At 37.8% G+C, this 25,137-nt stretch overlaps 1 protein-coding gene across 1 annotated transcript in view; it reads left to right on the forward strand.

The window, feature by feature from the left end:
- CA10 (carbonic anhydrase X) overlaps window positions 1–25,137 on the forward strand; it is a 211,613-nt gene that overhangs the window by 159,664 nt on the left and 26,812 nt on the right. The window contains exon 4 of the mRNA XM_009323721.1: window positions 4,570–4,755. Within this exon, the coding sequence (XP_009321996.1) occupies window positions 4,570–4,755 (186 nt within the window). The remainder of the gene's footprint in view (window positions 1–4,569; window positions 4,756–25,137) is intronic.

Raw genomic sequence — 25,137 nt, forward strand, 5'->3', positions numbered from 1 at the left:
CTATTTTCATCCTAAAGAAAGAAACATCTAATATTGCAGATAAGATCCAAGGGCACCACAGCAGGCAGCCATACACAGTTGATTTTCTTGCTTCCTTACATTCAATGCTGCTCCACTGACAGGTACTGATACCAGTTTAAAAATGTTCTTGGAACTAATCTTCAGACCACTCTTACCTGAATAAACCCAAAATGCACTCTTTTGCTATTTTGTAAAGGCCCCTAGGAAGCAGAGAGCCTGCGCTACGCCTTGAAGAAAGGTGACAGCGAACTGCTAACATAGCACGGGATTGAAAGGCAAAGAATCCATCCCAGCTCCTTCTCCTTTCCTCTTGCATTCCCTGCTTACATTTCCAGCATGGCTTCGCCCTGAAACAGGCTTCTTTTTCTGTCACTTCTGCTCAGGGTTTTGAAGGCTATTTTAACACAGACTGGAATGTAAAGATGTAGGCCACAAAGGAAGTTCTGAAAAATTTTTAGCTCAGGACTAGTTGCGGAAGAAAAGACGAAGTGAACAAGATATACAATTAACTAGGGCACAACAAAAATGCTTCCACAAATGCAGGGTTAAAGAACATCGTTAGAAAAAAATGTTTCAGGATTATTTGGAGGTTTTTTTCCTAATGGTCATAAAGGTGTCTAGAGTTTCAAGACAAACATGCATCAAAGAGTTTGTGTTTACTAGGTGTGCATTTTTATTGACTTTGCTTGTGTTCCACCTTTCAAAGAGCAGAACTGGGACTTTTTTGTGGTCACAGGACTAGCAAGTTATACACAGATACCACATGAGTATTCAGATTTTACTTACAAACGTAGTATAGAATATATTAGCAGCGTGTGCCTGTGTGGCTCTCTTGCATCAAGATAAAGAGAGAGAATAATGCTGCTGGGGAATTATGTGCACAAAGCTCTGTGAAGCAAGAATTAAAATGAATGAGATTAAATAGAAAATAACTACATCAGGAATATGTTAATAATTTAATTAAAGTCTACCAAAGTTGAGCTATTCCACAATTAAGGTTGAAGCCCATCAACATGCTCTGTTCTACTTGGGGATTTTGCCACAGGTAAAATTACCTGTTTGGAAACGTTTCTTAATGTATGAGGAAAATGGGGTCAGCTAAGAATGTGGTGTGATCATTAACTTCGACAATGTTGGACTTCGCTGTTTTCTCAGACAGGCTTTTACTGACATTTTAATGTATGTTTTCTTTACTATAGTCTCATTTCTAGTGCATAAGATAAACGTGAATATTGATCCTTTTGAAAAATAGGAGGGCAAGATTTAGTGCTCTTTTTTTCCCCAAGTTGGTTTGCTATGTTTTCATCTTTATATAACTTTCAAGTCAAACAGAAACAGAACAAAAGGGTTACCTAATAACAGAGCAAGCAGCAACACAAAGGCCATCTTAGCACTAAAGATCAGTCCGACACATTAAGGAAATACTTATATAGATCTTAACAGATCTTTTATATTATCCTTTTAAACTACCCTATAACATTTTATCCAATCCACAGAATGGTATAAAAAATAAATACTCCGCTTTCTGGAGTAGCAGATATTGTTGACCGTACCAGGCAGAGTCAACATCTTTCCCGTAAGGCGCCCCTGTCTTCATACTCTTTATCTTGTAGGAGAACGTACAAAATACAGAAAATACCTCCTCGTTAACTTCTGTGCCTGCAGCCTTTTACAAGACCACACGCAACTTTGCTTTCCACAAAACCAACTCAGTTTGATATTCTAAAATGAGAGTGCACCATCGCTTTAAAGGCTCGGTGCCATAAAACATGGAAAATCCTTCTTTTGTCAGTAGGTTCACATAGTGAATAAGATCAGAACCTTCTTTTTCTCCAGTAGCAGTTAAAACTGTGCATAGTGAAAAGAAAATGCATTATTTTCTGCCGAAAACAATGGAAGACAACTTTTTTTTTCTTGCATTGTTTTTTGCATGACGCTTTCCTACCGAGTATAATGCATATGTGGACTTCGAGCTTGCAAACAGAAGGTGATTGCACTTATGTGATACTATGTCCTACAACTGTAAATGTCTGTACTTGAAATGTACAATTTTAAAGGTGATAAGATATTGGGTTTGTATATAAAACAGACAATATCCTGAACCGCAATAAAGAATTTCACATAGTGTTGTGGTGGTACTTCCCATAGTCAGGCACAGCCTACTATACAATCTTGGCAAGTCAGAAAGTCTCCAGAAATTAAAAAAAAAAAAAGATTTTTTTCAATAATTTGAAAAAATTATTCAATCTTTCATTCAGATGTAATCTGAGTAGATGACAAACATAAGACACTTCTATTCTTCTTGTAGTAAGCAAATGGCCATAAAAGAAGTGCCCGTTAAAAGTTGCTAGTAATGGTGGTATATGTTGACACTCTCAAGAAAAGAAACGGGCATGGGCCTGTCAGGTGCAATTTGGTCCCGAAGCTGGACTGGCATGGGTGGCCACTCGTCCCTCGGGCACACACTCACAACAAGAAAACCAGTGCTTCACTTGAGCCTGAGACCACCTTGCATATCTGATATTGAAGATCTTGGATTTTGTGCTTCCTGGTGACAAGTCTGTGTGCCCACGCAGGAGGTTTTTATAATCTCCCTTCACGTGTTCATCCCTCCCTGCGGGTCAGAAATGAGGCATGTCAGATACTTCATGGCATTACTGGTATGCTCCATCGGCAGTTACGTAGGGAAATTCTGTTTTAAAACAGTGAATACAATCCCATTACAAGCACTGCATTTTTATGAGGGGGGAAATGAGAAAGACAAATGTTACTCCTGTTCATTAATTTGCCTCTTATCATTTCCCCTCTCTGCTCTACAGAGTTATTTGATTCATATTAGGGGTTATTTGGGTCACTTTTACCTTCAGAGAGAAAATAATGGTAACCTAATTTGAGATTTGTACCAATTTAAGTAAGAAAATGGATTCTGAATATTTTGCATAGTTGCTAAATTTAACTGAGTGTTCAGTGAAGCGTGAGTTTCCAAATGTGAATAAGAGGCTTTGAACCATTTTCCCCTATTTGTTTTTAAACTACATTTGTTACTTATGATTAGCAATTTTATGTCATTCGTATGCAGTGTACTGAAACAGAATTCAATAAACTGACCTTCTTCCACCTATTAAACTAAACTTGCTACTTAATTATTATGCATGCAAAGTCAAGCAGAAAAACTAAGGAGCATTTATAAATAAGATCATTGTGTTTTATTTGCAATGAATAGGAATATTTGTGTTTATTACTTTTCATGAGAAATTTATTACCGTTTATTCTGAATTGGAATAAACACAAAAAAGAGAACATCTGTATCAAAGCTAAAAAACCACAACAATCAAAATCTGTTTAATCTCATCCATTTAGTTCTATTGCAGTCTGTTCAGTTTAACTTTTTACAACATACTGTGCAAGAAAACAGGTCATTTAAACTCCGTAATTAGTATTACAGATAAAATGACACTGCAGCAATGTTAACTACTATAGTACTGATACAGTATAACATATCATACATAATAGTCATGTCTTTAATTTTAAATTGAAGTGCAACAAAGCATATTTTTGCTACACTTCCTCTTCTTAAAGTAAATGAATGTTATCCAAGTGTACCATTTGTATCCATGCAGAATGTTTTTAAATAAATCACCATTCTACTTTAACTCAAACTAGCATATTTCACTTTCTAATGGCATAAATTAAGGAACCTCTCGCTATAGGAACTTTTCCTATGACAGTAGAAATTATGACAGAATTATATTCCATATGAAAAATTTCCACAATCATTTTCTTTTTCATTACAGCAGCTGTAAATCAGTTTGCAAATGAAGCACAACATTCACTCTTTTTAAAAATAAAGATGAATCTTGAGGAGCATTACAGCAATTTGAGGTGTACTAGGAACTAGAGATACATGATTGAATTGTAATTAATTCTGTACTGCTATGGCTAAAATATCTGGCAACTGTAAACATAAAATATTCATAACAAAACAAAGAGACTTGCAGAGGAGGACAGTGAAAGTTTTTACCTGCAGCTCCAGTAGGAGTAGGGCTCCCTATTTATGAATAATTACATCTCTGCTTTTTGCAGCACCTTTACTTTTGGGTAACTTTGTTATAAATATTAAAAGGGAAAAATGAGTTAAATTTCAGATTTGTTCAAGTGTACTTAAATAATTTATGTCAGCTGAAATGTTCCCATTTTCAGTGCAGAAATTTTGTAATGAAGCCATTATTCAGACCTTGCATAAAAAATATTCTAAAAGCCTACTTATTTAGAAGTATAATAATCCTATTCACTGTGTTAGCCATGTGCCCCTGGCTAAAATATGTACATATGGATTTAGCAAAATATTTGAATATACAGTATAAGATTCAAAGCAGAAGTTGAAATATAACCTCAGGTTGTGTATTTCATCTCACAACAATAAGATGTATTGCTACATTTAAATGAAGGTGTGTAAAGAGCAAAATCTTGAAGTACATATAAACTACTTTCTAGAATTTACAAACTATTTTGAAAAAATGCCTTTTTTTCCCCCTCCATTTTGTTTAGGTCAGTGGGACGATGTATAATACAGGGAGACATGTATCTCTACGATTAGACAAAGAGCATTTGGTCAACATCTCTGGAGGACCGATGACATATAGTCACCGCTTAGAGGAAATCCGGTTACACTTTGGAAGTGAAGACAGCCAGGGATCAGAGCACCTACTCAATGGACAGGCTTTCTCTGGGGAGGTATGTCAACATATCTGGAGTTACAAATGAACCAGTATGAATTACTCACTTTCCTTTTCTGCCTGAAGGTATTTGCAAACTAATTTGTACTCATAAAAATTGTTTACCCTTTATCCATTCTGAAAATCAGGGAATTACTTTTTTTTTTGCCCATGCACTGCAAATTGTGTGGCTCATATCTAAAAATGAAACTGTTGTATTTATTGTATGCATAGACACCCTATATTCTCGTATGTGCTACTTACAAAGTAATCAAGTATCTTTTGATGGGTCCTTTATATCCCTAGTAAACGCAAATACAAGGTTAACCACAAAGTAACACTGAAAGTGCTTCAAGTTCTTACAAAAGTGCTACTTTTGCTACTCACTGGTGTGTAACACTTTACATTAAGCATCATTCTGCCTTTGATTCATGTAAAAATAAGGTGATACTTGATTTTAGAGAGGGTTCACAGAAGTCTGTTGGTCTGCTCAAGACAAAGTTAACTCCACAAGTAAACCCTGGCAGAATTGGCAATTGCTTTGTTTTTTAAAACTGTGTCTCTAAATGTCCCATAAAAGACCGTAATTTAATGATCCTGGTAGCTATTGCAGGATAGCCCATTACTCTTGCTGGATAAATATTTTAGTCTTGTATATGGAGTACTTTTTCAAGATGCATAGTAAAGTTTGCAGACTTTCTGGTAGGCAACGCAGAATCTTTCCGTTCTTCTTCTGTAGGAGCATTTTTACATAGAAGAAATGCATGGGTTTTGTAGTACCCCATCCTTCATCAGCTTGTGCCGTGTCTGTGAACTATCTGGCACGCAACTCTACTCCACAAATCTTAACAAATAAAATAACGCTTCAGAATAACTGTATATTACTGTAGGGATTATTTTTAAAGCTACTCAAGGTATCCTTTTACCATTCTTTCAGAATACAAAAATGAATAGTTTTTCACAATAAAGCACTTATTTTCTTGGAGATGAATAATCAGACTACCATCTGTACTATCTATCACAGACTCTGGTGATGAGTCAGTTAATGCATGGCATTTTCTTTGGCACTCTGCAACAGCAGTTATTTAAGAGTAGGAAATTAATTGCAGAGTTGTCAAATGATGGTATTATAATGGATGGTAATCATTTGCTTTGTTTTATAAGCTACATAGATGTATAGTATAGCCAGTGGCAGCTTTTTCATGAAATTATTCATGTCTTACACAACTGACTTCTGGTTGCCTTCGTTAAATTCTGTGATAAGTGAACATATAATGTATTACTCCTTTAAGAGCTGAAAGTTAAGTAAATGAGGTCTTTGCTTTGCTAATCAGATTTACAGAAGAGCAATATTCAAACAAAAGCAGGTTGACTGAACAAGACAGCAGAAATCTGGTTGAAAGATACCATTGCACTTGATACGATGTATCAGCATAATTTCAGATATTTTTAAGAGAGTTTTTAAGTTATAAATTCATCAGTCATAGACTATAACAAAAGGTAAAAACTTAGAGCATTATTTTGCAATACTTAACTGGGCTCTTCTGGTTTTGGAAGTAGGGGTTTTGAAGTACTGTTAACACTTGGTATTATTTGCTAACAGAGACCTCAAGTTTTTCTTAATGAAAGTAGAAAACCTAGCTAAGTGGAAACCACTGTCAGTCAGTCAGTCATGCACAGCTGGATCCACAGTATATGCAGGATTCATCTAGTTATCTGAATTCCTCCTGGAGTGAATAGAAAGAGATTAGCATCTTCAGAGGATGATCATTCCTGATAGCCAGAGACGCATCCCTTAGGACAAGACAAATCGCTCTGTGGAGATGCATCTCCCTTGACAACAGAGCAGAGACAAACAACAGGCCAAGTAGCTTAGACTAGACACCTCCATTTCAGACGGCAAGATGAATTCTGTCCTTTGAGGATGTGTTTTTCAAAGTTTCTGATAGCCATTGTGGGCAGCTAGACAGGAAAGTTCTAATAAGGTCAAGTATTAATCACTAATTTGAACCTGCATCTCCACAGTTAAGTCCTATTTATAGAACACATACTGTTTCCAAAGTACAAGCACGGATTCAAATCCATCATGCTGAATAGCATGGGTGCAAATTTTCAATGAAGGACGGCAGCTGACGGTGTTCTTAGAATATACATCCACCCATACAAGTGCTGTCTGTATAAATAAGCAGTTTTCGATAAGCTCTCAGTACTGGAAGGTGTAATGTCTACAGCTCCCAGCAACCACAGTAAGAAAACGGTAGACAAGCTAGCTGACTTAATGACAGAATACATGTCTTGATGATGTAACGTATGCTTTCAAGACTGTTGCTGCTAATTACTATCACTTCTGCATTGGATAATGCTGTCAGAGGAGATGGGGTAAAGAAAAATAACTGCATAAGTGCATTAGTTTAAGTTAGCTAGTGCAGGTAAGAATAGCAATGAATATTTGCTGGCTTAGGCTTTAGCAGGTGTAGGCAACCACAGAAAAATCATTGGAGGATTGCACTGTTTGACTGCTAATTGCACACTAACTCCCATGACACTGCCTTGTTACTGCTGTTCTTATTTGGGTTGGACAAACCCACTATGGGTTTTACTGAAGCCCCTATTTTGCTGTGGAAACAATTCCCAAGGATGAAGTTACCCAAGAAGTGTGATCCATTCCAGTAGATCGCAATGAGCTCACTCCTACTCCTCCTTCCCACCACTCCTGTCCATATCTGTCCCCTCATTTTCACTGAGGTCTCCAAGGCACGTTAAAGTCAGCACATTGCAGAGAGAGAAGGGGAACCTGGGGAGAGGTCAGGGGAGAGAGCAGTACCTCTCCCTTACAGCACTGGCAAATTATTAGATTGGCTCAGACCTAAATTAAATCCAAGTGCAGACAAGGCAGAAGCTTTTAAACAGCCCCAGTATATCTTGAAGGAGCTGCAATGTTCTTCACACATCTGGAAATCCCACCTAAGATCCATACTAAGAAAGAAGTTTGTTCTTAGGGACTTTTCTTGCCTAGTGAAGATGTTCTGCAAGTGGGCAGGCACTTCGAGCAAGCTAGAGAGCACTGGAGTGGTACCATGGCATGAAAAACAATCTAGAAATAGCAAATTACTTCAAAATATACTGTGGTCTGAATGATACCGAGAGGCTTGTAATTTTCAGGCTTTAACGTTTAACTAGGTGTTAAAGGCTATCAAGAGAGAGATCTCTACAATAATCTGGTTACCTTTTAGCCCCTAATTATCACTTCAGTAGGCAGAATAACTGAACTGATGCTTAGATAGTTTGAGTGTACAGGCTTTAAAACTGTGTATCAGATTATCATCAATATGTTTGGCGCTGCTTAAGGTAGAGAGAAGGACAGGCTTTGGAATGCTTAAATAAATAAATTGAGCATTTACTTGTCCCTCTGATACATACTTGAGCATGTTTCGTTCCCTACTCTTTGCATAAGCATCCTACTGTATTATAACGACTAAAAGAAAATCTTGGCTCAAGCAAAGTCCCCAACCAGGACTTCAGTCATTTGTGTCTGCTGCCTAATGTCTCTATGCAAAACAGTTTTTAATGCTTCAGAGTCCGTATCGTTTAATGAGAAAGACCATCTTCGTTTCAGACAGCAGCAGTACAAAATACAGCAGAACTTACCAGAGTGCTGTTAGCTCAGGCACTGTCTACCTTGTTAAAATAAAAAGGTAACAAACTCCAAAAGGTTCATGGTGAAAATAGGACCCTTTAACTTTACTATGTGGCAGTGTCATAAAAACCCACACCAATTTTTCTTCCTAAGCAGAAAAATGTGCTTCAGGAGACCTCCAACCACTTTATGGCTGCGCACTGTAGTAGCCTTATCAATGTAAAGGCAGAAAGTCAAGGAGCTTAATTATTTGATGTTATGCACTTTTCACAAACTCAATAGCTGGAGACTTTTTCAAACAAGAGACCATAGTCCACAACACATGGAAAAAATAGATTTCTTCTTCTCTGCCCACCAAGTCACCCTTTGAAAACCCATTGACAGAGATTATAAACACACAATGATTTCATCTGCTGCATAAGAAGCAAAATGAAAGCCAGAATACTGTCTAGATAAATGAATACATATTGCAAGCTATACACACAGTTTGGAACTGAGATTTACTTTTCCTGTTGCTAAAAGCTACTAGGAAAACTGAATAAAATACAAGAAAATGGGAATCAAAGGGGGAGGCTGGAAATACCGAAATACCAGCCTTCTCCTACTACTGCAATTTCTTTAACTGCAGGCATATTCTATGTGAGTGGGGAACTTCTAGTGATAGTAAAGGATTACTTATCAGAGAGATCAGTGTTGCAAATCCAACTTCTGATATTTTTAGAAGCAGGACTGTCAGATAGACAGCCTATGAGAAGCATCCGGCCAGCTGGAATAATTTAATCCAGCCTGCTGCAGAGTTGGAGTACTCTGAATTGTTAAATCAGAAACAGTGGCTCTGTCACTGAGACCTTCTGTACACCTTTGACTTGCCTGTGTGGTTCCAAATAGCCTCCCCAAAAATCCCGATGCTGGTATTGTTTATACCAAAAAAAAAACCCCAAACAAAAAAACAGCAAAAAAAACCTAACCAAAAAACCTTTACTGGAATAAAGTACTGTATATGTACTATGACTTTAGTTACGTTGGCAAAACAGAACAAGTCATGGCCAATTAGTACGTCAGAAGAAACAGCAAGTACAGGGCAACTCTATATTGTATAGCTTGTTACAAGCCATTTACATCTCCTTTTATTTGATAAGGCCCCTATCTTCTTCCCAAAAATTTCATCACCTAGAAGGTGAACGTCCAGTTGTGCCTCCCACGTGACATTTGGCTCAGGACTCTGCCTCCTTTTCTACCCGCTGGGTCAGTTCTGCACAAAAGCCCCGGTTTTCTCCACACAGTTCCCTACGCTTACCCAAATTTTTAGATTCCTCTCCCAAGTCTGTTTTTCTGTTTTGTTCTCTATTGGAAGCCTCACTGATGTGAGGATTTGTGAGTCTAGCATGGCTCTTCATCAAATTGTGCTAGCACATAGTCCTTCCTCTTCCTCAGGAAAGGAGCATTAAATCAGCCAGCGATGTCCCTGAGCAGAGAGGACGGGAATGTCCTGCTTCTTCAGAACTGCATTCCTACAGGTGGTTACAACGCCGAAGCAGAGCTAGCTGTAAGCCAGCCCCTACTGCACCTCGTAACGCTGGCACTCCTGCCAACGGCTTGCAGAAGGAAGTTTGAAATTCAGATCTGTCAGTTGCCACAGGCCATCTGTATTACATTTTGGAAACTTTATTGGAAATGATGCAGGTCATTTTTAAGTATTTCAGCCAGAAGATAAGTTTACTGTACTCCAGTGCTTATTAATGTTGAAAAATAAGCCTCTGAGGAGGGTACCAGATGAGGGAACACATGTCTAATGGAAGGGTGGTTTAGTAAAATCTCTATAACCTTCAGATTAATGTTCAGCTTCAGAGGAGAAAGGCAGTAGGATAATGAATTAAATTGCTATAGGAATAGAATATAAATCAGGAAGAGGTGGTGGCATTGTCATCATTACAGTATAAGGAGACTATTCACATGAGTAATTCAAAATAAGTGGGAGATGAACATGTGTGTTAGTTGCAAGAATGCACCTCTGTCCACCCTAAAGATTACGGGTGGTTTCACCCGAAATTTTATAAAATATTCCTATCCATAAAAAGCAGAGTTAAAGTCCAAAAGACACTTATTCATCAACACATGCTTATTGTGTTTTTCTAAACCAAAATCAATTTTATATTTTAAGTTAAATGTTTTTTTATTGCTGGTTAATATAAAAAAAAATGGGATTGAACAACATATTAGCACAAATTGAGGGATATTCACACCTGACTGTAGTCTGCTAATTTAAGAGCTCTGAATCATCCCATGGAAATTCCTTTCCACCCTCTATTGACTTTATAAGGAAATTGGGCTCTTTAACAGAGATGTGTTTTAGTAGCAGGCTGCCTGGTCTGTCTCCCCTCTAAAACTACGTGGAGATGAAATGGCTGCCTCTCCCTCTGGACAGCAGAGCCCTTTGGATTTAAAAGCATGGTCCATAGGGAAAAAAAATTGAAAGTATGGTCCAAGGAAGAACACTGCCGAGATAATCTAGATAGCAAAGCTTGCAGGGAGGCATACTGGAAACCTATGTTATTTTATAAAGTGAAACTTACCAAAAACATTTTTAAATGCTCCCAAAATACTTCCCAAAGAAAAATGAGATGATAAATCAAGATGCTAAGCAAAAGTTTTGTTGACTAAAGAGTCATTAAGGTGCTGAGGCTAATGCACTTACTGTACCTGAACCAGCAATAAAATAGTAGGTGACCATAGAACAGTATAAACGGAATAGGAAGATAAAAGTTAATGCTTTAATTTACTGTGTATTTTTCTGTCAGATATGTGTCATATTGTTCCAGAACCACTGCATGAAGTAATACAGAATAATTAACCATAGCCTCTTTGTACAGACATGTAATTTAGATTACATAGCCTGTTAAACTGTCGGACTGTGGCCTCACTGCCAGGACTGTAGCCGAGAGCGAGCAGAAGCTAAAGCAGCAGATCAAAATGCTCTGAGACTCCTGGGCAAAGCAGAAAACCTGAACGTCCCTTATGGTCCCTGTAAAACTGCAATGCCTAAACAAGCCTTCTACACATACATCCTACGTAGCTGCTATCTGCTCTCGTGGGAAGAGGGGCCACAATGCCTCTCAGCTCTGGGGAGTCCAGGTTGCTTGCAATGCAGCCACGCTCCTGCAGTCCCACAAGCCAGCTCAGTGCCAGCCTTCTGCCTGAACCTGAGGAGTTTCAATGGAAGTGAAGGATAGAAAAGTTTGGGGCACGTAGCAATTGAATGAGTAAACTTATCCCCCAGTGGTTACCTAGGAATACACAAAGGGACAAGCTACAAGATATAAAATATCTGCAGGTTTCATGAGATACTGCAAATAATTTCCCAAAATCTAATACTAAAAATCGGAATGCTAGGTTTTATTTCCCAGATTTCTCATATTATTTTGTTCTGACCCTTGTGTACTTACATTTCTTAAAAAATTCAAAGCATCTGAGTTACACACATTTAACCGTCACTTTGTTGATGGATAAGAAACAGGTCTGCAGATAAAAGTGCAACCTATTTGCTGTACCCAATTCCGTTTACTTGATTTCATGTTCCATTAGATTTTTGTAGGGTTTTTTTGTGGGACATTTTCAGCGTTATAAACACTTACATGAATTATGGACAGAATGTGGGGAGAGGAGATGACAGGGAGTGATTCCTTGAAACCGAAAGCTGAAAATGGGTGGAAAGCCAGGCAGTAACTGAACCGTCTCAACATCCATGGCTACCTGGCAGTAATAACAATTTTAAAGTACCAGTCAGAATAATGTGTTGACATCCAGATATTTTGTAAGCAGCAAATGGGCAATATTTAAAACGGACTCGGCCTTTCTTATCGAGGAAGCTTCTCCTTTTGAACTACTCTGTTGGAAACCACGAGAAAGATGACTTTCCAGGAATATGGAACTGAAATTTTTGTGGTATATTTTACATCAAAATGCAGTAAACTTCCTACACCGGCTATGTGCTAGAAATGCATCTTGATCCTTAGTGACCTTCAAAAGCAGTTTCATCTTTAACACTTTTGAAGTGGAATAGTTGACTTGTAACTTATGTTCCTTCCTGTATTTTTTTGGCTAGACAGTCATCTTCAAGTCACGGGTAATATATGCTTGTTAAATAACAAATGCCAAAACTCAATAGCCAGGAGAAGTTCTAAAATCAAGTGGAGGTGTAGCAACTATAAATCATTGATCATAAGTATATAAATAGAAAAAATACACAGCGAGTAAAACTCATTTTTGTATGAATGGCTGCATTGCTAGGCAGTGCCAGTATACTCTTGCGGTCACAGTCTTACATTTAGTGCTGTTGGAGTGATACTGCCATTTTTAAAGCAAAATTAGATTCTAGAAATAGCCTGTTTTATCATTCCCTTCGGGAAAAACCTTAATTACACGAATCAAGTTATATAATGTCCAAACTTGATATCAGCAATAAAGAATTTTACTTCATGTATAATCAGCTTCTCATATCATAAATACCATTGATGGTTTTTTTCACCTTTCTAAAACTAGATTAGCAGTGGAAATACAAATGAGGTCTTTGACTTATTTTTTTGCAAGGGGAAGAATATACAGTTCATACTATAGGTCTAAGTGTGCATTTTATGATAGCAGGGATAAAACTGGAAAAGTTTAATGGTTTTATTTGAAGCAAATTGTAATAGGATGTTTCTCTTGGTGTATAAACTGCAGAAGTTTAGTTATTGCACCAACAGGGAATCAGGATTGGACCTAGATACAGGCTCTTTGTGGAATACAAACTACGGAGAAGATAGGGGGGAGAATTACGTATTTACTTCTTTTAGCAGAAAGACTAACAATAACATATAATTGAAAGGAACAGTCATTTAATTTTATAATCCCAAACAATCATTAGATACCATCTGGAGTTTGAATGATGCTTCAGAACAAGTGTTTAACCACTTACAAAATTTGAGACTAAATTTCAGGTACCTGAGCAGGATTCTGATCTTTGTTTTAGGCTTGCACTTTTTCATTTTATCAGATTACTGAGGTATTGGTGTAGTCATTGCAGGTGAAAAATTACAGTTCACTGTCACGTCAAATAAATGAAGGACCTTTTCAGGAGTATTTTATATGTCATTTTGATTATTTAGACCTGGTAAAATTGCCTGAATCAAATTGCATTAAGTCTTTCTGGAATAGTTGAATATGTTAACATTTCAGACAACAAATGATACAGAGATCACCTGATTTCTGTAGATTATTAATTGATTTCTAGAAAGCATTGTCAAATATTTAAGTATTTGAAAAATTTGTATATAATGTTTAAGGGAGTTATTCTTAAAGCAATGAATGAAAGGCTGTTGAAGTTAGGGTACCAGCTGTTACACGGCATTGAAGTTCTCTTCATTATTTCCACTGACGTGCAATAGGACTTCTACTCTCAAGTCAGCTATAGCAAGAATCAGAAATGTTTCTGCAAATGTTTGCTTATCACCTAAGTCTGAAAGCATCCACATTCCCTAGATTTCTCAATGTTTTACCAAAGCATGTTATTCTTCCTGGATTCTGCATAGGAAATTCTAGGCGCTTGATACAAGGAGCTCCATTTCTGGGGCCCAGTATTTTTTGCTTCTGTATATTGTCTTCTGGAGATTTTGTGATACAAGCTCCATAGATACGGCCTGCTATATACTGAAATTTAAGAAACTGTACAGGCAGATTTTTAGAGTTGGGTTCCCCCCCCCCCACCTTCTTTTTCATTATCTACACACATGTGGGTGTTCCTTGCCCAAAAACTTTCCTTCTTTGGAAACTACTTTTCTGAATCTTATGGACCATCCATCTATTAGCAGAATTGTAGGAGCTGTCCAAACAAATTGCAAGCTCTATGACAACGTCAGCTTATATTAATGTAGCATGTGACACAGCAAAATATCTGCTGCATGGAATAATAAATATTGAATTTCTTAGATACTGAGTGAAACAGATCCCTTTAGTAATAAATATATTTTTGCACATGTTTACTTTTCAGTTACCAACTGTTCTCTTTTTGGGGGGAAGGGAGAAGTGGAAGAGAGTGTCAATGTACTGAGAGCACAGTCTGTCACAGACTATAATCTAAATCCCTTTGGTGCCTCAATTTTAAAATCCAGCATCATAAAGCAATAAGGTGGAGTTTTTCTGCTTAGAGTAGCAGCTGTACGATTTGCTCTTTTAAACCACTGGGACATTAAAACATTCAGCACTCTAAACCTCCAGTGTCACTTACGAAGTATTCATTTTGCCTCATTCCAAATTATTATCATTTGCTTGGGGTGACTTTACTTGCTACGACATGCTTCTTCTTTAATTAAGGAGTAATTTACCTCTGCAGCCAAAAAACTACACCCATTTTGAAATGGGTTTTGTGTTACTTGGTAATGATTTTTCAACTACACTTCTTGTAAATTTTTCCCCAAACATATTTAATGTAACATTCCAGAGAAAGGAGGAATCAGACTAACTTCTTATACAAAAGCTCTTGCAGCTATTATGGACAGCCACAAAAGAAACTAAAAAGCAAGCATATGTGAATTTTTATTATCTTTGCAATTTATCAAAACAATAAAAAAAAAACAAACCAGTGAGCAATTACTGTAAGCATTACCCTGGACAAAACTCTCATGAAGGCAATAGACTTTTGTCTGAGGTAAAACTCTGCGATTTGTTATTTATATACTAACCATGGACGTCCAACTGTAAAAAACATAATACCCTTTTAGCCCAGTCTCTCTTAACTGGTACTGCCAGTGCACTGGGGGATGAATGCTGGCAATCAGATCATAAACAGAAGAATCCAGAGTTAATAACAGATGAGACACAACACTTTCAAGATACTGATCCATCACCATCAAACACAGTGACGTTCCTCAGGCACTTGCATGTTTGGTGCTGAGCACTCATGCAGCCACATGTCTTGATTGCAACAACTTGTTTGATGCTTAAGTGAAGTAAAAAACCACTAGTTCTGAGATCAAGCATGGCCCTTATAGCACAGAGAGTGGGGATTCACTTCAGAAACTGTCTTCTTCAGTAATTTTTATGTTACTCTATACAAATGGAAGAGCTTCAGACAGCGAATGTGACCTTGATTTCAAACAGTCTGAACTTGTTGGTAAGGCCCTCTTGTAGGAGGCAAGCAGTTCCTGGCTCATACCCATGTTCAAATCGGGCAAAGGAGGCAGGCAAGATGGCATGAAAGGTCTTCCACATCCTACGTGGATGCTCTGGTCGCTGTGACTTGGGACCTGAATAGTGGGGGGACCACATCCTCCTAGGACTGAATTAGCCCGGGAGGAGCTCCAGCCCAGAAGTCTCCCTCCTCCCTGATAATAATTACTGTTTTCTAATACACAGTGGCAGCTGTGAACCCTCACCATTAGCTCTCTAACCTTCAGTTTATTTCTGTAGCTTCAGCTACTCCTTTACTAGGTCTTTGTCCCTTACCTTATGTTTAATAGTTTCTTATGAGGCATTTTAGTGTCCTAGTAAAAAAGCAACTAAATCACATCAATTCTAGCTGCCTTTTTATTACATTTTCAGGGAATGCTGTGAGGTTGCAGAGTTACAGTTTTCATTTAGCATGCTGACTTGACCTTCCACCATCACTGTAGACCTTCCCTTAATTAAAAGCACACAGGCATACACTGCCTCCCAGAAAGTCAAAATATTTTAAATTTGAGGTGTTTTATTTTAACCAGCTAGGTAATTGGCACTTTCAAAGAAGACTGAGAAGGAAATACTTCTAGATCTTGTTTTCTTTAGACAAAATTGTGATAGATAATGGATTAGGATATTTTACAAACAATAAAATTATTACAATTAGATCAGTTTCTCAGGCATTCCTACCTTCAGCATGGTTTTAAAATAAAAACAGTATCTTTACATTCTACGTCTAACATTGTAGAGAATTAGAATTTACAAGGTTAAATCACATTTCTTCGAAGTCCATTTTCTTCCCATTTACCTTTTAATATCTCACCTTTATCTGTCTGTACTCTTATCTCTGTATAAACTAACTGGACATTACTGCACACACCTGCCAAGATTTGCTGGATTAAAACTCAGTAAAAATTAATTCATTCTATTCAGTTACTTTTCAGTAGTTCGGTTGGGTTTTTTAATCTAACTGCCATGAAAACATTTTCTAACCGACGATTTGCCATAGGCGCATTAGAAAAGCATCATACACAAGTTATTACTCTGAAAGGCCTATCAAAGGCAAAAAGAGTTCTGGATTTTAGCTAGAAAGGGCAAGTCCATTACTGTCCATCTCTTCCCATCATCTCGAATTTTATTTACTATTTCTTATCAAAATATGAACACGCTACTGCCATCTAGTCCTTGGAAATTCTGCTAATAACAGTGTCGGTAACACCATCTTAATCTGCTTAACCATCAGTATAGGACTGGTCAGAAACAGCTGTCACATTCTCTCAAATGCATAATTCCTATAAATAAAAATCATATATTTTTTATTTTTCAAGGCATATTCAATGTGAACAGTATACATTTGGCATATTTTGTTATGTGAATTTTTGCTCTTCTCACCTTTAGCAATTTCTTTCCCGTTTCCTCTGACAATCTAAGCACAAAGTGATCAAGGACTGAGCTATCAATCCTATACAGTTATCTCCAACCCAGCCTGATACTTTGAATTCTTTGTCCAAAGCGAAGCATGTAGGTATGGTCCTGAGAGGCCCATCATTTTTCATGCTTATACAGGACTTAATCTTACGGCATCCGCGGCTACAGGAGCTCAGCCACCCAATTCCCATTACCTGCTGCTTTTCTGCTTCGTACCATATAAGTTTGAAATACCCTGGTGAGGTTGTGTGGAGAGAAGTTGCTTCCTCCTGCTCCAATCCACCACGCTATCAATGCAGTACGTGTCACTGCACTAAAAATCATTACATAAAGCAGTAGAGGAGCATGGCTTTCAAACTGTAGTTCTGCTAAGGTTCTCCAGAAGAAGCAAGAAACAAACCTTTATCCTTTTTTCGAGAGAACAAAAAAAGCCAGCCTATGGTAATACACGTAAATGATGAATTAGCAAACTTGTCTAAAATAAGGAATTCTGATTCAGAAAAGGATAAAAGACTTCTTAGTACTAACTGTACTGCTGTTAAGTGCTTTGAGAGAAGACAAGTTAGTGTTCGCTACTTGCTCTCCTCACATAAAAAAGAGGGAAGGGTCAATAAAATATAAAAATATGCTACCAATAAAAGCATAATTAAAGATACATAAAGTATTTGCAGAACAATCCATCATGGGTGAAACCTAAAGGCTTTTTACCACACATTCCTTTAGCAGGACATGCCTATACATCAAAGACAGAAACTAATAATCAAAGAGACAGTCAGAGCTCTGGTCCCAGTTCTGCTTACTGTGAAATGACTTTGCAGCTTTGGGGGTTGTGGATTGTTTCTAAAGAGTATTGTGGCATTGACCTGTGGAGCCCATTTTACCCAAAATACAAATTACTACACCGAGATTGCTCCAGTTAAGCTAGATTTTGGCACATTTTGTTCCGTTTTCACCTTCAGAGCAGTGGTCGCAGTGAGATATTTCCGGTGAGGTGGCTAATGGACAAGCTCACAGGAGAATGCTGCTGCTGTGGTTTTAAACAGCACCATCCATCCCTGACCACTCCTGCTTTAGGTATGATTAGTGCCATAAAAGAGGCATCAGACCAGAATATTTCCATGCACATCCAAGGCTGTGAATTACAGCCTAACCCTAGGAGCTGTGGTTTAAGGCAGAGTTCTCTATAGGAGTCTTAAAGCTCCCGTGCTCTAGGTACCCAGATTGTCCCTTTGACAATCTGCCTGTACCCACAAACAAAACTTCATACACACTTGCAGCCCTGCTGAGGGGAGGGACATCATAGGAAACCAACAAATTACTGTAAGGTAAGCTAGAGTGATGAAGACATCGGGTCTTCAGGCTCTTGGCTAAGACAAAACGGCAGGAAGTCAGGGAGATTTCTGATAGCCTCTGCTTGTGTTTCAGCAAAATTTCTTTGAAATCAAGTTCCCTCCACGAGGTACTTTGGTTTTGACACGTAAGCATTTTCCAGCAAAACCCTGTTTCAGCAAAAAAAAAAAATCCTAGCTAGTTCTGCTTATGATTACTGTAAGGCCTTGTTCTGTGTGCAGCCCAAGGGTGTATTCAGTTAAGAGGATCTTCACTGTTTGATTTGTAGCTTAGAGCCTCCCTATCTACTGTTCCTAAGTCACAAAAGGCACACAGAGGAACTGTTCTTCCTCCCAACTGGTAGAGCTATTCCCTTGGGCAGTTAATTGGGGGGAAAAAAAAAAAAAAAATCACACTTATTCTTCCAGATTCTAATAAATATCTGTTTCATTCTCATGGGATTTTCTTTTAGAAATCCAGGAAAATGATGAAAGGAAAAATGACGGGGGGAGGGGAGCAGGGATGATCAGTTTCTGAAGTTCCAAAAGCCTTTTTCCTGTGGCTTATTTGAAAATACATACCTACTTTTTAGATATACTCAGTACTGGAGATGAATACTTCAAAGAAAGTTGGAAATGTTTTGTTAGAATTCTGAGCTTTCAGGCAGCACATTTGGGGTCTATTCCCACAAATCTTCATATACATTAACAGCCCCATTGAAATAAGTGAAACCAAGGACATGCCAACAAATGTAGGGAAGGTAGGATGTGTGTTTACAGTGCAGTTGTTACGGTTGGGAGCACAATACAGTGGGTCACAATACAAGGAAAGCAGGATGCAATCCCTAGGATTTAAAATATTTAAATGTATCTAAATTTTAAATGCTTTGGCTCCACTGTGATCTTATATATGAACTTCATATTCATTTTTTATTTGATGTACATAAGGTATTACCAAATAATAAAGTATCTAGAAATTGCTAATACTGTAGAAATTACCAAGTTATTAGAGTGAAAACAGAATTTTTAAAAAGCCACAGACTTCTTTACTAGCACAGAAGAACACATCAGTTTTGTGATGCCACCTGTCTTTCAAATGATCTTGTAAACTCATCAATATTTTGGTTGTGATCATCAAACAATCTTTGGGCAGCTTGAAGTAGATTGATTTTACCTGTGTGCTGCTAGATGGTATTCCTTATTTTGTGCTCAGAAAGTGGCAGTTTATAACTCAAAGTGAATGACTTATTAAATCTGAAGATGTACATTGTTTAAAATAAAAAAAATGGAGAATTCTAGAAAACCAACAGAATTACTGAGCTGTATCGTCTTATATCAGCTGAAAATCTGTCCTTTAATGTTTGTGAAGAGGAAAATAAAAGTGCAATGAAGAGCTAGAAGAGACCATCTGTCTCCTTTTAGTTCGTTGTTTTGTTTATAGAGTTGGGCCTGAACCAAAAACCTAATTCAGACATGTCCAGTGTTTGGAAGCGGTCACATTGTGGTCCCCTTGGATATTCAGAACTGCTGATAACTGCTCACAACAGACACTAATGATAGCCCTTGTAATGCTTTTTGTCAAATGCTTTATGGTCATTAACACGTTCCCCATTAACTATCAGTTACCTTGCGGTGTAATTATTTTGCCGATTTTACAAATGGGTAGACTGAGACAGAGAGACTGAGTCAACTGCACTCATGACAACAGGCCACGGCACAGTGAAGACCAGAACATGAGATTTCATGGTGTTTCCAAAGTCCCGGAAATTTTGGTCACCTGGTTTCTCAAAATTCATTCATAGTGGCAGATGGATATCTTAAATAGGTAGGTCTTGTCATTGTTATTTCTATAGCAAAAGTTAATCACCCCAATACACGCTGCACTGTGCAGACTACAACACCCCACTATATTAAAGGGCAACCATGAATTTCCCATCATGTATGCACAATATTCTGCCACCCAGAAAATCTTCTATGATCTATACCTGAACGTGTCTCATACCAGCTACTTTTTAAAGTTCCAAACTCGTAATGTAAATGTAGGAAAAGAGGCAGATAAAAACAATGCCAAATAGAGAAGACTGTAGTATAATAAATATGCCAAGCTAAGTAAATCTCAAAATACTTTCTTCTGAATTGCAGTAGGGCTGTAAGCATTGACAATATTAAAAGGCAATGAAGCAGTGAAAATAATTTACAAGATGTATTCTCAAAGTTCATGGAATGCTGATATGGTAAAGGTCTTAAAAAACATCTCTAAATATATAGTAATTTTTCTTTGGATGTATAGTCTCAGATCTTTTGAACCATTTAATTATTTTGACAGTCTTCAAACTTTGAGATGTTGATTGATTCTAATCAGTAGATCTGTAATTGAATAACTGTTTATCAAATTGCTGTTAATGAAGCAAATAAAGCAATTTATCCTTAACATGCACACATTTCATTCGTATACATTATTTACACCATTCATCTGTGTGGCAAGTGGAGCCTTACCAGTTTCTACAAAACAAACTGCACTATGGTAACAACAGCAAAACAACGATAGGCTTCCCTTGTAATTTTAATTCATAATGGAAATCTAATTTACAGCAGTGGCACTATGCGTAAAAATAAAAAAAGCCACGTATGGCTGTGTGAACACCTCCAGCTGCAGACAGTAAAGCTATTGCCAATAACTTGAGAAAGAACAGCATAGCCTTTGTAAACTGAAGTCTGCGACCTGCTGCAATGCATCAGCTTTGAACTTTTTGAGCCAACTTTTCTAGAGCGGTCAGCTCAGTGAGAGCTACAAAGTGAGAGAGAGAGTGAGAGAGAGAGAGAGAGAGAGCGTGCGTGCGTGTTTTAAAACCAGCAGCAATTGAATGCTGAGCTGTTTTGAATGAATGATCCACTATTAATATTTGGCTAGGTGAAAATATTTTCCTTTGTTACTTAAGAAGCTGTCATCAGCATTTTGATTCATGGAAAATTTTCCTCCTCCTCCTCCTATTCCGAAGCAATGTGAGCAGCTCCTGCTTTAGGTAGACCGTGCTGTGGAATTGCTGACATCTTTTTTGCTTTTATTGCTCCTAGTAGTTTTACCCTTCTCCCCATGTGTTGTTAATAGTGGAGGAGCCAGAAGGAAACGAGTGTCTGAGGAGCTGACAGAACCCCAGCTGCTGGTGCCCCTGTCTTTGATCTGTTTGGCTCATGACTGTAGATGAGTTTGTCATGGCAGCAGCATCCTCATTCTTACTTCTGTTTGCTCTAAAGTTTTGTCTGTACTGAGATTAGACCTTGTTTTTGTAGTACAGATGGACCTGTATGGTCAAAGGTACTTTGCTGAAACAGAGTTCCTGGAAAATACAAGCAGATACTGCAGAAGTCATTGGCAATCAAGCAATTCAATAGCATCACTGACAGAACGTTGTCTCATCTACTCTGCAACAGTGATCTGTAATTGAACCTCAGCCAAAGGGACCATAGTATTTTATCTGGATCTTTTTAAGTAGTAGGAATTACATTGTCCAAGTAGATCTATCTTTATCCCTTATGAAATTGTTTATTCACCAGACTTTAGTTAGCCGAGAACAGTGTAAGTTTGGTGAATGAATAAAACTGCACAGAGCTGTGAGCAAGCCACTGCTGATCTTCTAGACCTGCGTAGTAACTTGTCCCTGTTCCACCCATGAAACTCCCCTTTGTATCAGGAGGATTTGTGATGGTTGTCAGATGCCAGGCCCCAACTCCAAGATGTTCCTCTACAACTGGGTATTGAATACTTCATTTGCAAAGTGCAGCAGGAGCGTGAAAGATGCTAAAAAATAAGTCTGTTCTATTGTTCCTTGCTAAAAACTTAGAAATTCTAGCAAAGATAAGGAGGACATCAAATCATTAATCAGAAGTACAAATACAGTACTTTCACATCACTACTCAGAGTATGAGCAGATTTAGCCTGTGTCTGTTCTCCCAGCTATGTTCTATGTTAAAGGCAGTCCTTGTGTCGTTTTTTTTTATACAAACAGCATATGTACTTTGTAGTGCTTCAGATAACGCAGAATAAACTTTGCTAAAAAGTTACAGAACGTAAAAACTTAGTGCTCTGAAGTTGGGAAATGGGAATGAAAACGCTGGTTGTGCATCCATTAGGTTGCTTGCCCATACAGTTTTTTTGCCTCCCTCTCCACTTTCTCACCTGATCTGCCACAGAGAGACATCAGACAGAATGAATCAAACAAGTCAAAATAATTCAGAAGGGTTTTTTTTTCTCAGCCACAACATCAATTCTGCTGAATTGCAGCATCACTCTATACATTTAGGTTGTACCTTAATGTTGCCCTCCTGCCTTTGATAAAAAGCTATAGAATAATATTTTTGAAACACAGTTAAGTCAATGCGACATTTGGGATCTTTTGCATTTATGAAATTTAGTGACTCTAATTATGCAGGATCAAAGCTAAAAAACAGAATGCAAAGACAGTTTAGCAGTACAAAGAAAAGGTGTGATACTGTAACCTGCCAGAGCATCTGAAGTTACTTTTCTGTGCTTTCAGAAACACTTGCAAAAGCAACCTGCGACATCCTCAGAACGACGTAGACAGCAGAGCAGCAGTGCTGCCCTTTCGCACTGTGATGGCCCCTTGAAAAAGCAGCAGTCTGGTTTCAGACATATATTCACTAACCTCTGAACACCACTGCGAAAGGAAACGGGTATATTTAAGGACCATTTTGGTTCTCTAGGAAATGCACTGTGAGGAATGGCACAGCTGGATAGCAGTGCTAACATTAGAAGAATGACAGATTTTAAGTGACAGGAAGAAACAGGACAGAAGAGGGCAGGGGAGAGGTTTGGTGTTCATAAGAGCAGGGGAATATGTGGGTTTGAATATGGGCAAGGAATACGTCATGGATTTAGGTGGCACAGGTGTCATTATAGGAAAGTCTGAAAAAGAGCATGGCTCAAAAGGAATCCAGTCTGTGCTGGGCACACTCATCCACTAGCATGTGTTTGATTTCATCTTTTCATCTGCTGGCAGTAACCAAAGTTGACAGGGGCTACTGGAACAAAATTTAAGTCTATGAAATGAAGGTGGGCATCCTCAGTTCTGCGCAGAAATATAGACTGACTTGATAAAACAGCTGAGTTTAGTTGAAATTACAGGAGAAAAAGTAGACAAATTGAAATTTGGACTGCAGCACAAGAGCCAACAGCAACTTTATATAATGTGTTTGAGAGATGTAATGCCCTGAAGTACTAACAAACACATTTTTACATCTCATCCTGAGAGTCTTACAGATTATTTTTTTTTCTGGAAATGTCCTAAAAATCTCAACCTTGATGTTCAAACACACAATTATTTTGAGCAAACCTGTTTCCCTAGTGAGTTGCCCTCTTTTCTTCTGCAGTGAATTTTTTCTACTTGACTCCCAGTTCTGCACAAAGTGATTTATTAGAGAGATTGCATTCCCCCCCCCCTTTTCTGGAAACTGTCAGTTTCTGAACAAGATCAAATAATCTCCTGCGCTTCAGTATTGACTAATTTTAATTATTAAAACCCTTCTCCCAGGAAAAACTCCTCATGCTGTTTGCTGAGAAACCAGCAATTTTTAACAGAATTCAGGAACTTCTTTTCTTGAGGAGATCAGGGAACACTGGAGACAGAATTCTGACTTAAGCTGGGCTCACAGTTCAATGACATTTTTTTAAGAAGTAGGAAGAACTAGCTTTTTCCTTTACCTTTTTTCTATCTGTGTGTCTCCCTTTAAACTTGCAAAAAAGGGCTTTGCAAAGGCTAGAGTAATAGTAGTACATAATTTGTTATGCAGTAAAACTTAATCATATATATTTAAATTAATTATAAAGCTAAACACATACTTTGCATATATAGTAGACTTATTAAAATCAGAAATCACTCTTTTGTTAGATATCATTTTAGTGATCCGCAGTCCCCTATTGCCATGATTTTATATGGGATCCTTTCCTCACAACAGCCTAGCAAATTGATATTGTTGAAGTGTCAATGAAAAAAAATAATAGCTACATTCGTAGTGCAGTTTCCCACATTTAAGTTCTCAGGTTTTTGCATCATTGACAAATAATTAGATGTTTTAGCAAGGTAATAGGATAATTACACTGTCGCTCCATAACTCAAAATCTAAAGACAGCACTATCTGCATTTAAAGTATAACGCAACTTGGCCTACAGACACTACAAACCAGCATATCTTACCACAACAACAAATTGTTTACTGCAGTATAATGAAATTAAATACATGCTTAATGATGTAAGCTTGACAAAGTAATAAAGTAATGTATACAGTCAGCATTATCCTCAATTAGGTGTCTACTTTGGACGAAGAGTTCTTAACATTACAGTTCAGAGAGCTGGATCTTTATCTGCTGTAATTTTCAGCTCCATTTCATCTGTGCACTAAGAGAAAAGTTCTGTTTCGCTGTGCAAGAGCCGTACCACAGGGTAACGTACATGACAAAGAAATTAAATAAAGGCAGAGGTGGCGGGCACAACATTAGGACTAACTGAAGAAACTACAGTAGGTCAAATTTGTGAACAGTAATTTCATGGGGGAAAAATAAGACAAAACACACAGGAGACATTGCTTGTATTAAATGATCTTTTCTTGCATGTCTAACAAAGAGCAATACCACTCCAGTCACTGTGCACCAACATTCGTAAATATTTGCTTGACTTTATGAGATAGGCATGAATTCAAAGCTAACCACAGTATTTGCCACAGCCCAGCGTTACAGTCACGCCGTGAGCACACGGCTCCCTGACTACCTGGGGAAAGCAGGACCCACGATTCACGCTTTAAAA

The sequence above is a fragment of the Pygoscelis adeliae genome, unplaced genomic scaffold, assembly GCF_000699105.1.
Source record: "Pygoscelis adeliae isolate BGI_AS28 unplaced genomic scaffold, ASM69910v1 Scaffold75, whole genome shotgun sequence".
NCBI classification, from domain to species: domain Eukaryota; kingdom Metazoa; phylum Chordata; class Aves; order Sphenisciformes; family Spheniscidae; genus Pygoscelis; species Pygoscelis adeliae.